This window comes from Apodemus sylvaticus, chromosome 19, assembly GCF_947179515.1.
Source record: "Apodemus sylvaticus chromosome 19, mApoSyl1.1, whole genome shotgun sequence".
NCBI lineage: Eukaryota > Metazoa > Chordata > Mammalia > Rodentia > Muridae > Apodemus > Apodemus sylvaticus.
The window spans coordinates 8,502,056-8,520,398 of record NC_067490.1 but is presented as its reverse complement, the minus strand read 5'-3'; the positions used below and the strand labels follow the sequence as shown (position 1 = coordinate 8,520,398).

Genomic DNA, 18,343 nt, shown 5'->3' with positions numbered 1-18,343 from the left:
AAGAACCTTGTTAAAGTTCCTTGGTGGAAATGTTTGCATGCAGATGTCTTTTACTGTCAGCTGCGAGGCCCGGGAGGGAGCCAGAAGGGCCATTACCTCCCTGCTCTGGAATCAGTTCTCTAAACAAATGTCCAAGAGAAAAATATCCTGCCCGAGAACCTCCCATCCTTCCTCAGTCAGAGACAGGGACAGAACAGGGTTGTTACCACTGTGCGGGGTGATGGGCCAGACCTGAGTTCCCGTGTTCTGGTGCTGGGGGACACAGAGCTCAATTTGCCTCCTGGGCCAGAAATCTATCTCACCTTGGGGTAAGTGGGGACATCACGTCGAGGCGTCAACTTCTTGGTATCCAAAAAACTGTATTTACATGGACAGTTGGTCCTGGAGGGCAGAGGGAGAACTTGGTTACAGCGGTGTGCTCTGGCTTGGAGGCACTGTGTGTGCTGCTTGGGGCATCCAAGCAAATGGAGCACCTAGCCACCAGCCAGCCCCAGGACCCATAGCCCCAGCCCTGGAATGCACAGACCCACCCAGCTGGATTTGTCCTCAGTCACAGAGACAGTGAGATGTTTGGCTCTTAATCTGCAAATGGGAAATACCCATAAAGCCAGATGCTAATGCAGCCAGAGTTCATGGTTAGTTTAACTTCTATAAAATCTTTTTAAGTGGCACAAGTAAAAAAAAAAAATCTCTTTTTATTTACCTTTGCTTTATTTCTGAGATAGGATCTCAAGTGACCCAGGCTGGCCTCAGACCTTGAATTTCTGATCCTCCTGCTTGGTAAGATAATAGAGGTGCCTAACTACCCTCAGTTTGTATGGTACTGGTCATGGAAGTCAGGGCCAACTGAACCACATCCCACAATTTTTTTTTTTTGAGACAGGTTTTCTCGGTGTAGCCCTGGCTATCCTAGAACTCACACTGTAGACCAGGCTGGCCTTGAACTCACAGAGATCTGCTTGCCTCTGCCTGCTGAGTGCCGGGTCTAAATGTATGTGCCAGCACTATCCTGCTTACAGTAAAACATTTTTATTCTTGAAGATGTGAATGGATGTGACAGTGTGTGAGGTCATCACTCAGCTGATGAGGTTGAAGAATCCGGAGTCCCCGGGCTATAGTAGAAGATCCTGACTCACAAAACAAAACAAAACAACAAACACAGGAGAAAACCAAAGAGAAGTCCTGAAGTCCACAGTCATCCATTTTCCCCCTAAGCCCCATACCCTGGAAGCTACTCTGAGAACACCTTGGAGTGTCCTTTCAGAAGGTTCTGAGGCATGGATGACACGCATGGCTAAGACATTTGAGCTTTCCCAATGACACTTGATTTGGGTTAAGAAAAAGAGAAAAAAAAAATCTAAGACCTGGAGGGTTCTAATTGTTTCTACTTATTTTTTACAACGTTACAAGTGAAAAAAAGATCACAGAACAGTATATTTAAGTTTCTTTGTTTCCTTCAAAACTAGATGACCACACCTGGGAGGGTGGGGGAACCCAGGAACCAGGCTTTGCAATGGATTTCAATGGAACCAGTGACCCCCACCCCACCCCCGCCTTCAGCTGGGTTGTCTGGAGTTTCCCGTGAGCCTGTGCTGTTTCCCAGCCCAGAATCATAAATCTTCTCCATTTGAAACACAGCCTTTGGTTGCCTCTCTCCCATCTGCACCACTTGCAAAACTTATCAGGTTGTTGTGACAGTCACGGTACCAAGGGGATTCTAACAGATTTAGCAAACTTATAGGATTTGCTATAGGAACCAGCAAAAGGAACCACAATCAAATGTCCAAGTGAAGCCATCTCCACCCTGACCACAAGCCCACTCGCTCAGGTTTGAGGTTGGCTATGCCTTTGGCTGTGTAGGGTCACATTGTTTTTCCTTCAGCCTGGCTTAAACACGCATCCCCCCTCCCCGGTACTGTTCTGTATTCTGTCTTCTGCCTTCCCTGGAAGCATATGGACGTCCTTCCCAGGCACGATGCTGACTGCTGGAATCCAGTTCCTTCCTAGCCAGAGGCCTTGGGGGCAGATTGGGCTGCTGGGTGCCTGCTGACCCTGCCTTGGCCACCACTTCCCATGGAGCCCCGTTGCTACAGGAACCAGCATCCTCTAGCGGGCAGAGCAGCTGGCGTAGTGCCTCTTCTTTTTGTTCTGTCTGGAGCTCATTTTTGCCTCATTTCCTGGGCTTCCCATCCTCCCATCCCCCTGGGGCTCGGTTCATGGCCAAGGCCATTTGTCTGAGACACATGCAGAGATTACAAAGCTCAAGCTTCAGTCAACACTCTGTTTCTGCCTTACCCTGTGCTGGCCTTGCTGATATTCTTCCCTTCCTAACCTAAACCTCAGTGAGCTTTAGGACCGTGTATGTCCCGTCTCTTGTCTCCAGGGAGGTCTGGTACATCCAGTTCCTTGTCAGGGTGTGTACAAAAGTGAGCAAATGTCTGTCTGTCCTTCAGGCTCATGAGTGTAGGGCTAGGCTCCACCTCACCTGGTCTCCTATTCCTTCTGCTCCCTAAAGAAGGGAAGAATGTGGTACCTGTACCCCTCAAGGGTGTAACCTTTCTCCACAATCTAGGTGAGACTACATACCCTCATCCCGGAGGGGAGAGGGGGCTTGATTTCTGAGTGTGCTTAAGTACTTAAAAATGGACTGCTTCCACCTGTCAGATGGAAGAGGTACCACAAATACCACATTCTCCATCCTGCATCCTGAACGTTAAAGCACCGGGTTGGATAGAAAAGTGGCCACAGGTGCCTGAACCAGGACTAGGCATGGACTAGACCCAGGCTAGACCGCAGGCCAGAGCTTCGCACCTGTCTGCTCATTTGGAGGCACAGCCTGAGTATCTCACCCTCTAGTGGGCATTGCTAACATCCCATTGGCCCGTCTCTTCCTTACAAGGGACGCCTCCAACACTGTCTCCAGAGAATGCTGTCTCTACGATCCTGCTGAGGCACTAGAGGGCTCTGGTTTGTGTCTCTGCTAGCTCTAAACTGTACTTGTGGGGTACAAAGGCACACTTGTCACCGAGACAAGCCAAAAGCCCACTACAGGCAGGCTGCCAGCACTGCTGATGGAGGCTGGCACAGAGGCCACTTGCCCCTACCTGGTCTTGGGAACCATGCCTTCTGGGGTGATCCCAGGCTGAGTGAGGTCTCGGGTCAGAGGCTGTTGCGTTGGTTCTCCGCCAGCCTCAGTTGAGTGTCTGCCCCCCACGTAACTCTGGTTCTTCTTAGAGGTCACGCCTGAGGGACTCTCCTGTCCTCTGAAGAGCTACCTTCACAGGAGCAACAGGAGTGAGCTGACCACTCAATTTCCTATGGCTGCAAGATTCTTTGCCCTGCCTTCACCCAAATCTAATGGAACAAGATAGCTCAGCAGTTAAGAGCACTGACTGCTCTTCCAGAGGTCCTGAGTTCAAAGCCCAGCAACTACATGGTGGCTCACAACCATGTGTAATGAGATCTGATGCCTTCTTCTGGTGTGTCTGAAGACAGCTACAGTGTACTGTATATTACATTATTATATTATATACCGTGTACTGTATATTATATTGTTTATTATTTATTATTATACTAAATAAATCTTTAATAAAAAAGAAAAAAGATCACCTTAATTCTACACCAGCTAGCCACTCCTGATCCTGATTGTGACATGGTCCCTGTAGGATACCATGATTCACCTTCCTTCCCTATACTGTGCCCTCTCTGTGACAACCGGACTGTCTATCATGGTGGGAGTCCATGGGGACCACCAGATTTCCCAGTATCCCCTACCTGCAGGCAAGAGACACACCCTACTCTCAGCAGGTAGCCTGAGGAGTGTTGTCTCCAGAATGCCTGATGTTGGGGTCCTAAGATGACTGACATCATTTGTTCAGGCTGGTCCTTACTCAGTACCCACTCTGTTCCTCTGACAGAGGGGGCTACGCTTAGGAACTAGGAGACTTGGGGATAAAAACTGGGCACTTGTTCACTAAAAACCAAACCAAATACCTTTTTTTTTTTTTACTGTTATCTTTAAAAACAGGTATCAGTTGAGCATGGTGGTACATCCCCTTAATCCCAGACAGAGGCAAATAGATCTCTGTTAGCTTGAGGTCAGCCTGGTCTGCATAGTAGGCTCCAGGACAACCAGAGCTAAATGCACGTGCACATGTACACACACACACACACACACACACACACACACACACACCCCAATCAAAATAACAACAACAAAAAAATGGACACCAAATTCTTTCAAGTGTGGAATTTACTGTTACACAGGGCTCTGGAAGGGAGTTATTTTCCTTGCATGTATAGACGTTTTCCAGGCACAAACCCCATCCCTTTCTAAGAAAATCTAGGGGTCTGGAAAGTCAGCTTAGCAGTTACTAGCACTTACTGCTCTTGCAGGGGGCTGGGGCTCTATTCCCAGCACCCACATGGCAGCTCACAACCGCCTGTAACTCTAGTTCTAGATCTGATGCCCTCTGCTGGCCACCATGGGCACCAGACCTGCAAGTGGGACACAGACATGCTTATAGGCAACACCCGTAGATATAAAAATAAATCTTTAAGAAAATGAGGTTACAGGAGGATGAGGACTGAAGAGATGGCTCAGTGGTTAAGAGCACTGGCTGCTCTTCCAGAGGTCCTGAGTTCAGTTCCTAGCAACCACATGGTGGCTCACAACCATCTGTAATGGGATCTGATGCCCTCTTGCTATGTGCATGAAGATAGAGCACACATGCACACGCATGCACATACACACACATTATATATATATATACATATATATGTCATATGTATGTGTATGTATATATATATGTATATATATATACACATACACACACACACACACACACACACACACACACACACACACACATATATATATATATATATATATATATATATATATATATATATATAATGAATCTTAAAAAATGGAAAGGAAAGAAAATGGGATAGAGTAGTTGATTTCTGATACAATAGGCTGTGTCACCCGTGTTGGAACCAGATCAAGGTACATTAACCACAGCCCATCCCATAGTTTCCACCGCACCCTGTCCAGGACCAGCTGCCGCAGGCTCAGGACACAGACTTACCTGCTGTTCCTAGCTGCCAACTCCTCCCGCATCTTTTTAATGTCACTCTTGCATTTTTCAATCTCCACCACTTTCAGTCCTTCCACTGGTGACAAAGAGACACAGACAGGGGTCACTCGAAGTCATCAGAGGGGCCTTGCCAGACTGGCAGCTGAGGGTCCCAGAAGGATGCTGGTTTGTGGCAAAGACTTCTCTACCTTCCCACACTACTATATCTGGGGTTCCCTCACTGCTCCATCAGCCAAGAAATAAACAGGCAAAAGTCAAGGAGGAGCGGGGTCAGATTCAGTCCTAGCCCTGGGGTCCCAGCTAACTGACTGATGAGTGGGCCTGCCAACACGCCCGTAGCCTGTGTGCTCCCTCAGTGCTGGAAGCTGGGTTCTTGTGGAAGAGAAAAAATTGTCTGTTACTTTATGACTGCACCTCAATTTCCTGCCAAAGGACACTACCCACAGTGTGAGTGATTCCCTTTCTCGATAATAATTGATTAAAAACACAGTATGACCCTTTCTACAGGAAAAAAGCCATTTGGGGACCTGGTGGGTTCCTGATGATGGCTCCGACCCAAGAAGAGGACCTGCAGTTTGGGTGCATGTGCAAAGGCAGCCTGGTGTGACTCAGCCTCCTTTTGGATTTTCCAGAATTTCCCAAGGTAATGGACAACCCGGGATAGGGTTTCGTAGGGACAATGTCTCTTTTGCACAAAGGGACATGGTTAGCTCTGGGTCGGTGGCTTGCTTCTGGGCCAGAAAAACTTCTACGCTTCTCATACAAGGCTGATCTGTGCAGACCAAAATGAAAGTCTTAGGAATCAGTGTCTGGGGACAGGGCGGTGGCAGCCTGGGGACAAGTCTAGGTAGAAGCTGAGGGGAACATAGAAGCTAGGCATGTTTGGCCACCCGCTCGGTCACCCTTCCTTTTGCATGGGGTTCTTCATGCTTTCTTGTATCACAGGCACCCCAAGAAGTTGTTGAAGGCCACTGGACATTCTTCTGAGGACATCACATCACTCAGGCACCCTTGGGGTTCCCTTCAGTCTTGGCCACTACAGTCTTATTTAAACTTGGTTGGTTGCATTTTTGCAGGCTAAAGACTTGCCTCTGGGACATGGACCGAACGTGAGGTAGAGCAGATTGCATTTCAGTCAATAGAGCCAAGGAGACATGTGGCAGATTCCACTTGCCACATGTGTGAGAGACAAGGCTGTCCTGTGTACCACCGGCTGGCTCTGATGTCTTCCCGTCTTGGTTTGTAAGGGGTTGGGATTATAGGCATGACCTACGACCAGACCTGGTGTTTGGCTGTTCATCACCGGCCCCATTCAGTCCTTCTACCATCAGATCCTACAGAAGGAAGCCTGTTCCCAGGGGTAGGTAGGTACGCCAAATTGCAAGGCCTTCAATGGTGGAAGGCCACTGGACTCATGGCGTGACCCAAGCTTCATCTATTAGGGTATTGTGGTAGTTTGAATATGCATGGCCCACAGAATGGCACTATTTGGAGGTGTGGCCTTATTGGAGGAAGTGTGTAACTGTGGGCGTGGGCTTTAAGGCCCTCCTCCTAACCATGTGGGGTGGGTTGGGGAGCCAGTCTTCTAGTAGCCTTCAGAGATGAAGATGTAGAGCTCTCAGCTCCTCCTGCACCATGCCTGTCTGGATGCTGCCATGCTCCCACCTTGATGACAATGGACTGAACCTCTGAACCTGTAAGCCAGCCCCAATTAAATGTTGTCCTTATAAGAGTTGCCTTGGTCATGGTGTCTGTTCCCAGCAGTAAAACCCTAACTAAGACAGGTTCCCTTGTTCCTCTTAAACTTGACCTATGGGTAGGCACAGATACTCCAAGCTGAAGGAGAGGTCACCCTGACCCATTTGCTATTGCCAGTGCCCTGGTGACACAACCAATGTAGGCTTTCTGACATGCTGGCCTGCGGAGTTATCTGCTTTGGAAACATGGGAAGTGCATTTGGACTTCAGAAGAGGGGAAATGCCTGCAGAAGAAGACAGAGAAGGTGATGGAGCCCTCCCTGGAACTGGAATTACAGATAGATGGGAGCTACCACATGAATGGGTGGCCGGAAATCAAACCCAGGTCATCTGGAACTGCAGCTAGCGTTCTTAATCGTGGGCTTCTCCAGCTCTAACTTCAGAAAGGGTTTCTGTGAGCTTCTGTACCTCCCAATTAAAAAAAAAACCAAAAAACAATTTAAGAGTGAATTCCTAAGGGAAATAGATGTTGGTTTTGTGGAAAAAAAAAAAACAAAAAAAAAACCAGTCTTAGCAGTAGCTAAAGGCAATTTTTCCTTCTTTCACAATAAGGACTCACAGGACCTGTGGGCATATTCTCTCTCTCTCCTATCTGCAAACCTAAGGGGCTTCACTCAAAGAGGGGGCAGAGAGCTGCTTTTCAGGGCTTTCTCCTGGGACCGCTCTTAAGGCTTGCCTCAGGCACAGTTCCTGCACCACACGGAAAGGCTGGTTCCATTTGCTTCAGTATGGAATTCTGGATTGTTTGCTTACCCAGTGTCTACCTCTGTCTTCAGCTGTCAGCTCTGGCTGGCTGTTGCCCACACTGATGTTTAGGTCTTGGTTTAGGTCCAGGGCACGAGTACAAAGAGTGGACGGGCCAGGGATGCCCTGTGTCCCCACCACAGCATGCCAGGAAGGACGTGAGTTGCTGCCGGCAGGACAGGAGGCATGGGCCAGGCTGTTCCACGGTTATGAAATCACCTTTGACCCACCAGTAATCCCAGACTCCTTAAAAGCTAAACATTTACACAGAAGGGGGGGGGGCGCTGACAGTCACAGAGGAGAAACGTGTATTTGGTTTAAGGTCAAAGAGCAAGGAGGAAATTCCATTCACAATAAGGTCAGCGCGGTGTGGGGGTTTACAGTTGGATGTCCCTTAGCCTGAGACACAGATAACAGTTAATGACACCCAGATGGGCCTGCATATGCACACATGCCTCGGAGTGTGGTTTCTGTCCGTGTCTTGGTGTCTGTGCTTGTGCATGGTTGTGTGTCTGTATGGAGCAGTGACTCAAGGTGTGTTTTCCTGGCAGCCTGCCCAGCCACCCAGGGCCATGATCCAGGAATATCACTTGATTTCAACAAAAGATCCTTGGCAGATATAAGGTAGAGAACTTGAAATGGGAGCCCCTGGATCCAAATGCAGCGTCTTTACAAGAAACAGACAGGGTGTACTGAGAAACGGTAGCAGCTATTAGAAGACAGGAGCAGGCTGTAGGCATGTCGTGACCCCAGCTAGGCAGTGGAAAGGATTGCTGGCCTGGAGTCCTAGAACCCACTGTCCCTCAGATCCCAGAGGAGCCGGCCCCACTGACACCTCCTCTAGCACCTTGGAGTGGGCATTGCTGTGACTTACACACGCTTCCTGTGTGTGCCCATTGCTGAAGCCGTCACTAACGTTTTTTTTGTTTTGTTTTGTTTTGTTTGATTTTGGTTATTTCGAGACAGGGTTTCTCTGTATAGCCTTGGTTGTCCTGGAACTCACTCTGTAGACCAGGCTGGCCTTGAACTCAGAAATCTGCCTGCCTCTGTCTCCCAGAGTGCTGGGATTACAGGCGTGGGCCACCACTGCCTGGCAGTCACTAAGTTTTCTGTGACTCCTTACCATCCCCAGGTAGGACAAGATAGTCTGGAGGACCCAAAAGACCAGCTAACTCGGGGAAAGCCAATCAATGCACTTGACACGATGGAAAATGTATATCACCTTATTCTGCTGAGCCAGATCTTGCATGATAGAAAAAAAAATTTTTTTGAAAAAAAAATGAGAAGCAATTACAAAGCAAAAAAAAAAAACCCAAAACAAAACAAAAAGCCATCCATTTTGTCTTATGCATAGAGTCAGCTACATATTCTTCAGGGGTGCTAATCTCCTGTTTGAATTTTGTTTACCCTGCCCAAGTTAATAAATCAGGCGCCCAGATATCACCAGGCTGAGCCTGACAGGGACAGAGCGCGTGACTGTGGAGCTGAGGGGAGGCAGGCTCCGAGGGCCTGTGGAGCGGAAGCATTGATCCTCCATTGATCCTGTCACTACAGATGAGGTGACTTGAAGCTATTTCCCTCCCCGAGTCTGGCTGGCTCTTTGGAAACGGAATGGAAATTGGACTTGACTCTCTCTTGCTTGCAGTGGTCAGAAACTGGGACTGAAACATCACACGTTCCAGACTCTGCAGAAGCAAGCTGTATAGGAGTGTGAAGAGAGGTCCCTCCTCCCACCCTACCCCCTCCACTGCCCTGCCTTATGGAGAGAGGTTCTACTGGGCCAGACATTGGCCATTTGGGTTTGTGGTTTGTGTTCTGTGCATAGACAAAGCTTCATACAAGCTGAGCTTGAAACAGAAACGTGTGCTTAGATCTGCCTTTGTCCAGCCTCTGTCGAAATCAGGACGGCACACAGAAAGGATGCATCTGCCTTCAGCGCTGACCCACTCAATCACTGTTCTCAAGCGGCTAATTCCGATGGAGGTTACAAAACAACATAAGCAGAAAGGAAAAACAAAACAAACACTCTACTCACATTCCACCCGTTTCTCCAGCACGGCCAGGTGATTTGCAACTTCAGCTTTCAACTCGTTGATCTTAAACGCTCTGGGGGCAAAACAGCGGGGAGAAAAGATAAAACAGGAGACCCAGACCAGCCAACGTTTACAGTCCCCTGCTTGGGGTGAGGTCTCCAAGGAGGCTGGGGAGGGGAACCACGACGGCAGGAAGTGCTTTTAAAGAATGCATAATGTCTCTAAGTCTGATCTTATCACTACTTGGTCCTGGCCTCTCTGAGTAGACTTACGCTGGGTTCACCCATGCCCTCACCCCGCCCCGCCCCATCCTGCCCACCAGTAAGGGCAGCTGTGGGGTACTGCCACGCTCTATGGTGGTTCAATCATTTGGTTCTAAGTGACAATGGCATACCAATCAGAAGTCATTTTGGGAAACTGACAACGGAATTATAAAGTGTTGGCAAACTAGAGGGAAGCCTTCCACCCCCACAGCAGCATCTCAGTGGGAAACGCTCCTTTGTAGAAGGGTGTTTTGTAGATGGCTCCCAGCTTTAGAAGAACAGAGGCAGACGGATTTGCCACCTCCAGAACTCATGTTCTACAAGTGGCCACTGGACATGGTTTGGGGGATATGGTGAAGGTTTGCTAAGACGTGCCCAGCTAGGCTAGCCCCAAAAGCTCCAGAGGACTGACTATGACTAGGGCCAGCTCCCGTGAGTCTGGAAAGGCTATACAGAGAACATACGGTACCTGGAGAATTGTTCTGCCACCTGGGCCAGCACACCCTGGATAAGTTCTTCTCTTTCTACAAGCCAAAGAAGAGAAATGGGTGTAGCACGGGCTGGGAGGACAGACGTGGAGACAGGCAGGTGGCTAAGGGTCCGATCCCTGTGTGAGCTACAGCTGCCACTGTAGAAGGATGTTTGGCTTGCCCACCATGGGTAGCAGGGCCTCCCTGGGTTTTTCCTCTTGTCTGCTGCCTGCTCGTCCTGGTCCGTGGCCAGTGGTCCTGGGGCTGATGTTCTCCAGAAGCTGCTGCAGCTAGATAAGGCAGGCAGGCTTCGGGGGCTCTAAATATGGGCAGTGTTCTCACGGAACTCAGTTTATGGGGACAATTACTGTGGCGGAGTGGGGTCAATGCACCACTGAGTGAAAACATGGTGTTCTCAGGATGGGCCTGCAGAGAGGAAGCGGGCTGGGTGGAGTAGGCCTGGCCTCTTCTGGTCTGCCCTGTAAAACTGGGCTGGGTGGTTGGTTTTACAAGGTTCAGATCCCAGGCTGATCATAACTTGTCTCTTTCCTATTTCCTGACCAACCCAATTCTGTGACTTGCAGATGGTCGTGACCTCACCCTTTGAAGTGAGTCTATCTGTGCTCTTGAGAAGGGGAGAGCTTTGCGTCCCAGCTAACCGTTCCCTCATGGCCTCCAAAGTCAGAGACTCTATAAAGGCATTCATAGACTCTTTGTTGTTGGCCTGATGTTTAAGTCTTACCAGCAACCAAAACATAGCAAACCAAACGAGCACGGCTAAGACAATATTTCAATAACTGTCCGTCAATGGGACTCAGAAGCCAAGAAACGTTCCTGTGTTTCCACCCAGTGCCTGCTTTCTAGCAAATGGTCACAAACATACAGAGAAGATAACACACCACAGCATCATTTAATATAACGAAATCAGCACAGCTTGTCTGTGTGTGGTGGTGGCAGCGGTGGGGGTGGGGGGAGCGGGTGGCGGGCAGCTGTGACATAGGCATATTACAGATTTTGGGGACTAAATTGAGGTCACCAGGCTTGTTGACAAGTGCCTTAAACCACAAAGCCATCTTGCCAGCCTCAGGATTTATTAAATTAAATATCATGTATTTGTACTGTAGACTCATATTCTACTATTGATAACAAATCCAGCTCAGCACGCCTTTAAATCCCAGTATATGGGAGGGTGGGGCAGGAGTTAGCAGAGTCAGATGGGCAAGAAGAACAAGGTTTCAGGTTAGCTTTAGCAGCACAACAAGCTCCTGACTAAAATGGAAAGAAGAGGAAAAAAACTAAATAATCATTTAAAAATGCACATGTCTGGGAGGCAGAGGCAGCCAGGGTTACACAGCAAGACCCTGACCCTAAAAACAAAATAAAAACCAACAGATAAAGTTAACATCCGTTATTAGCCTTAAAAAGTGGGTTTTAGGTGCTAAAGAAATTAAGAGCACTTGCCGCTCTTGCAGAGGACCGGGGTTTGACTCTTAGTACCTGCGTGGGGGGCTCACAGCCAACCATCAATATAAATCTCCAGTCCCAGGGGATCAAATGCCCCTTCTGATCTCCACGGGTCTGAGGCAGGCACGCAGTACATAGACATATGTTCAAGAAAAAGCACTTATAGCCGGCGGTGGTGGCGCACGCCTGTAATCCCAGCACTCTGGGAGGCAGAGGCAGGTGGATTTCTGAGTTGGAGGCCAGCCTGGTCTACAGAGTGAGTTCTAGGACAGCCAGGGCTATACAGAGAAACCCTGTCTTGAGAAACAAACAACCAAACAACCAAATGTTCATTCAAATGATCTTTGAAACATAGTATAGAATGCTTCTATTTTTCAAACACATTGGGAAGGAACCTTCCAGAACACCAACAGTAGTTATCTTTTGTTTATGGGATTCTATTTTCTGATCTTTGATGCCTTGGAGAATCTTTATTTTCTACCCTGAACTTATATATTAATTTTATAACGGGAAAGAAGTGTTGTCCCCTCAGATCTTGGACATCTTCAGTCTAAGGAACAGATTATGGCCGGCACCAGAAGTCTCCTTGGCCTCCCTCAGCCCCCTTCCCTCCACAGGCCACCTCCATCCTGATGTAAGCAGCCGCCGGCTCACGGGTTCCCAGGTGTGCTGTGCGTGTCCTCCTGTGTCTAACTGCTGTCTTAGTCTACCGAGGAGGCTGGGGTGCATGTCATGAAAGTACAACAATTGCCACCAGGCTAACGCCCCTAACAACTCCAAAATTAGCAAATCGGGTTATCAGCCGCGAGGATGGCATTTCAAGCAGCATGTGGCCAGGTGACACTGGGCTGGCACAGGTGGGGGCATGGAGTCCCTTAAGGAAGTCGTGCAGTTGGTGCTGGATGGCGTGTTGATGTGAGCCTGAAGGACGTTTCCATGTGCGGACACCACACTCCACCTCTGGGCGTCTTCAGCCGCAAGCTGAGCACTCCCTCCTATGGACGTTTGACATGCAGGGAGCAGGGCCTGGTCTAACCTACTGCCTGGTCTAACCTACTGCCTGGTCTAACCTACTGCCGGATGTTTTCTGTCCCCTTCCTCCCTTGCTTTTGGCAGGATTTGGTTCATAGCCCAGGCTGGCCTCTAACTTGGGCTATCTTTAAATTGCAGCCTCCCACGTGCTGGGAGCACCAGTCTCAGCCATCATGCCTCCTCCCCTCTCCTCCCTCCTTCCCCTCTCCCCCTGCCCCTCTTTCCTCCCCTCTCTCCCTCCTTCCCCTCTCCCCCCTCCCCTCTTTCCTCCCCCTCTCCTCCCCTCTCTCCTACCGCTCCTCTCCCCTTCCCCCTCCCATCTCCCCTCCTCTTCTCCCCCTACCCTCTCACCTCCCCTACCCTCTCCTCTCCCCCTCCCTTCTCCTCTCCTTTCCCTCCCTCTCTCCTCCCCCTCCTCTCCCCTCCTCTCCTATCTTCTCTCCTATCTTCTCCCCTCCCTTTCTCTCTCCTCTCCGCTTCTCTCCTCTCCCTCCCTTCCTTCCTTCCTCAAATATATTTGCTAATGTTTATGACTGGACACAATAAAAACAAAACAAAACAAAACAAAAAAACCCCGAATCAATCAATCAGCGGTTCTCAACTTATGGGTCTCTATGGCCCTTTCATGGGGTCATGACCCTTTCACAGGGTCACTTAAGATCATTGGAAATACCAGATCTTTATATTGTGATTCATAACAGTAGTGAAATTACAGCTGGGAAGTAGCGAAGGGATAATTCTATGCTTGGGGGTGGGCCACCACCACACGAGGAACTGTATTGTAGGGCCGCAGCATTGGGAAGGTTGAACCGCTGGCCTAGACCAACCTGCTAAGCCTTCTCTGCTTTACTGCCTATTGCAGTCCTTCTGGTGTCACGTGACCGTACACTCCCCGTGGGTTCACTCTGAGTGCAGGTTCAGTCACCCCAACCCAGCATCCGGTTGTCTACCCAGGTGTCAATCCAGATGTCTGCCTTAAGCCACTTCCTCTTGGTGACCACCTCCCCGTGGACAGCTAGGTACAGTCTACCTGACTCACCTGCTGTCCCCACACCCGGCACACACCGTGCAGCCCTATGCCACAGTAACAATTTCACCAACACCGTGACCTTTCAGAACTCATGTCTGCTTGCTTTACATCACCAATTAAAATTCCCCATGAGGAACCACGGGGTAATTCTCAGAACACAATAAAGGCATCAACCTATGGGTCATCTGCTGCCTTTGATCTTGTGTTCCTGGCTTCTCTGTGTGGCCCACAGGCACCTGTCTATCCTAAATAATGGCATCTTTACCTCAAGCTTGTGTCTCCTAATCATTCAAATGGAGCTCCCTACCTGAGACCCAGAACACTTTCAAGCAAGTGGGTGTAGACAACACATGGCCGCCTGGCTTCACATCCTGTGAGAAGAAAGGTCGCTTCTCATAGTGTCGCTTCTCATAGTGTCGCTTCTCATAGTGTCGCTTCTCATAGTGTCGCTTCTCATAGTGTCGCTTCTCATAGTGTCGCTTCTCATAGTGTCGCTTCTCATAGTGTCTCTTCTCATAGTGTCTCTTCTCATAGTGTCTCTTCTCATAGTGTCTCTTCTCATAGTGTCTCTTCTCATAGTGTCTCTTCTCATAGTGTCTCTTCTCATAGTGTCTCTTCTCATAGTGTCTCTTCTCATAGTGTCTCTTCTCATAGTGTCTCTTCTCATAGTGTCTCTTCTCATAGTGTCTCTTCTCATAGTGTCTCTTCTCATAGTGTCTCTTCTCATAGTGTCTCTTCTCATAGTGTCTCTTCTCATAGTGTCGCTTCTCATAGTGTCTCTTAGAAGCTCCACTCAGTGTCAGCCACAGAACCACTGTCGAGAGACTTGGAGTCTAATGACTGGTCCTCTGAGAGGCCTGCATATACCAGGAGGAGAAGTGACCTCCCTGAGCCTGTCAGGGCCTCAGTGAGCTTCTGTAGTCTCCTTGGTGCAGTGCGGTCTTAGGTTAACTCATCAAGAAATCTTTAGAAGAAGCAGCAGTTGGAATCTACACGAGTTGCTGATCTCTGAGTATTCATATAAATTCAGAAGTCATCGAACAATCAGTATTGTATGTGTGTGTATGTATATGAGTGTGAGAGTGTGTATGTGTATGTGAGTGTGAGACTGTATATACGAGTGTATGTGTGTGTGACTATGTGAGTATGAGTGTGTGTATATGAGTGTGTGAGTGTATATAAAGTGTGTGTGCGTATGTTTGTGAGCCATATGTATGTGAGAGAATGTGTGCATGTGTGTGTATAGTGTGTATGAGAGTGTAACTGTGTGTATATGAGTTTGTATATGTGAGTGTGTGAGAGGGTGTATATGAATGTGTATGAGTGTATATGTAATTGTGTATGTGAGTGTGTGAGTGTCTGTATGAGCATGTGTGTATGTGAATGTGTACCGTGTATGTGACTGTGTGTGTATATGAGTGTATGTATGTGAGAGTATGTGACTGTGTATGTGAGTGTGTGAGAGTGTGTATGTGAGCATGTGTGTGTATGTGAGCATGTGTGTATGTGTATAAATGCAAGTGTGTGTATATGAGTGTGAGTGTGAATATGTGTATATACACATGAACGCCACATTCACCTGTATAGATTTGGGGATGACTTACAGGAGTTGCTTCTTGCCTTCTATGTGGGTGCTGGGGTTCAGGCTTGGCAGCCAGTTTCTGACCCACACCACCACCATAGCCAGCCTCTGTTCATTCTGTGGGGCTGCTGTCAGGGTCTGATACCAAATCCACAAAGGCAGCAGCAACAGATAAAGAGCCACAACCTACACCCTTCCTGAGCACAGACACAAATTCAGTAAGAAAAATCAACTAAAAACACATTCAGCAATATAAAAAGAAGGAAACCTTACATGAGGGTCAAATGTGATTTGTACCAGGGATGCAAGTTTGGTCCAATGTTTTAAAACCAATCAATGTAATCCACATTGGTGGCATAGAACAGGAAAATTTCATTATCCTGTTAATTAAGTCACGGAAAGGCATCTGGTAGGGCTGGTGAGATAGCTCAGTGGTTAAGAGCACTGACTGCTTTTCTAGAGGTCCTGAGTTCAATTCCCAGCAACCACATCTGTAATGGATTCACAACCATCTGTAATGGGATCCAATGCCTTTTTCTGGTGTTTCTGAAGAGAGCAACGATATACTCATATATGTAAAATAAATAAATAAATAAATAAATAAATAAATAAATAAATCTTTAAGAAAAGAAATTTAAAAAAAAGAAAGGTATCTGGTAAAATCAACACACATTCAAGATGAAGTTCTCAGAGAGGCAGAAACAGGGAGGAACCTCTTTAAGCTGGTTTTACAAAAGCATTAACAGGAGCTGGAGAGATGGTTCAGCAGTTAAGAGCACTGGCTGCTCTTCCAAAGGACATGGGTTTGATTTCCAGCAACCACACGGTGGCTCACAACCATCTGTAACTTTAGTTCCAGGAGATGGGATGCCTTCTGGCTTTGGTGGGCACTTGCATACACACGGCACATATATGTGCATGTAGCTACAACACCCATACACATAAAATTAAAATATAAAAGAGTTAACACAACTCTTCAGCTTCAGGTGTGACAAGGCAGGATGGGCTTCTCATGATTACTATTTGACACAATGCCAAAAGTTCAAGCTAGCTCAATAAGGTAAGAATAAGAAATAAAAAGCACCCAGGCCAGAAAGGAAGAAATAAATCAGCAGCCCTTGACTGCTGACAGCAAGACTGTCTACACAGAACATTCCAAGGATTCTACAAAATGAAACAAATACCGCTAACAAGTGAATTTAACAAGGTCGTGAGATACACACACGATATTAATAATAGGTAATGATTATATTAGAAGCTCAATTCCATAGATAGTCACTCAGCAAGGCTTCATGCCTCAGGTACAAACATAACAAAACATGCAGAATTTATGTGCCCCAACTCGAAATGTCACTAGGAAAGATGCGTAAGTAAATAATAGCTCGTGTTAATGGCTTAGTAAATTTGACACAGCAAAGATGTCAATCCTCTCTACCCCAGTATGGCAGGCTTAAGTTTCTTTCTGTCAAAAAAACACACGGCAAGCTCTTTTGTGGAAATAGATTATTCCACAGGCGAAAAACTTATGCAAAATGTATTGCCCATGGGCTGTGAAACCATAGCACACAGGGGCACAACCTGCAGAGTGCGGAGGAAGTCAGGGACTTCCTAGACGAGACACCCAAATACTCAGGGAAATCACTAAGCCACTTGATCGAAATTAATTGTTGTTGTAGGAAGGGTAGTGTTGAGGGGTGCAGAGACAGCCTGAAACCACGCTTCAGGCAGTCATGTGCTCAGGAGTAGTTAGCCAATACAAAATGGATTCCATGTTTTGGGGTGTGTGTGTGTGTGTGTGTGTGTGTGTGTTTTAAGAGAGGGAAAGAATATGATGTTGTGTGGGTGGCTGGGATTATGGAAGGAAGTGGTGGAGGAGTAAATATAAGACCAAGATATATTTAAACAAATAAAAATAAAAAGTAGCCAGGGTGGCAGTGACACACACCTTTAATCCTAGCACTCAGGAGGCAGAGGATCTCTCTGAGTTTGAGGACAGCCTGGACTACAGAGCAAGTGCCAAGACAGCTAGGGCTATACAGAGAAACCCTGTCTTGAAAAGCCAAAATAAGTGAATAAATACATATATAAAATAAAAATGAATTAAGTAAAAATAAGTCATGAGCTCCCCTGTGGCCCCCCAAAGACAAACAGCTGGTCTGGCGGAGTATTTGCAAATCCTCTGACCATGATTTGAATACAGTGTGCGTGAAAGGCTGTCAAGACTCCACAGCAGAAGACAACACAACTTGAAAACAGGCAAGAGGTGACACACTGATTGTGTGCAGACAGGTGCAATCAGGAGACCTAGGTGGCATCCACATTCACTAGGAAAGGCAAATCAGAATGCGTATCCTAAGATCAAAAAGGCTGGCCACACCCAGGATCAGGGAGGACTAACTTGGGTCACTCATATCTTGCTGGTGTTGTGGGGATTCTGTGGAGAAGTTTGACAGTAGCTGACCTTCCGGGTCGAGGAAGGAAATCTACGCTCCCATAATCACCTGTGAGTTGGCAACCTGGCTGGAAATGGTCCCAATCTAGAAACAAACGTGTGACTGGATAAACTAACCACCCTCCTCTGAGGACAGGGAGCACTAGGAGGCCATAAAAAGAACTTACTTCTATAGGAACACGTGGACGGATCAGAGTGCTGGTTCCTAATGAAGCAGATAATCCCCCAAATGACAGGTATGACTGCATTTATTCAATGCTCTAAGTGACAAAATTAGAAATCTGGTGAACCCAGGTTAGTGACCAACAGGGGTCTGGGAGGAATGAGTTCAGAAAGGAAGTGATTACCAAAGCGCAGTCCGAGGAATGCGGCTGAGGGAGGGAGATGCACACAGGTGCGTGCCGGTGTGCATAGCTG

At 47.7% G+C, this 18,343-nt stretch overlaps 1 protein-coding gene across 2 annotated transcripts in view; it reads right to left on the bottom strand.

Annotated features, from left to right (window-relative positions):
- Positions 1 to 18,343, bottom strand: part of Pde9a (phosphodiesterase 9A) — an 87,938-nt gene that overhangs the window by 22,212 nt on the left and 47,383 nt on the right. For both annotated transcript variants that reach the window (XM_052163641.1, XM_052163642.1), the window contains exons 5-8: positions 10,366 to 10,420; positions 9,636 to 9,706; positions 5,091 to 5,175; positions 303 to 381 (exon numbers count right to left, since the gene is read on the bottom strand). In XM_052163641.1, the coding sequence (XP_052019601.1) occupies positions 303 to 381; positions 5,091 to 5,175; positions 9,636 to 9,706; positions 10,366 to 10,420 (290 nt within the window). The remainder of the gene's footprint in view (positions 1 to 302; positions 382 to 5,090; positions 5,176 to 9,635; positions 9,707 to 10,365; positions 10,421 to 18,343) is intronic.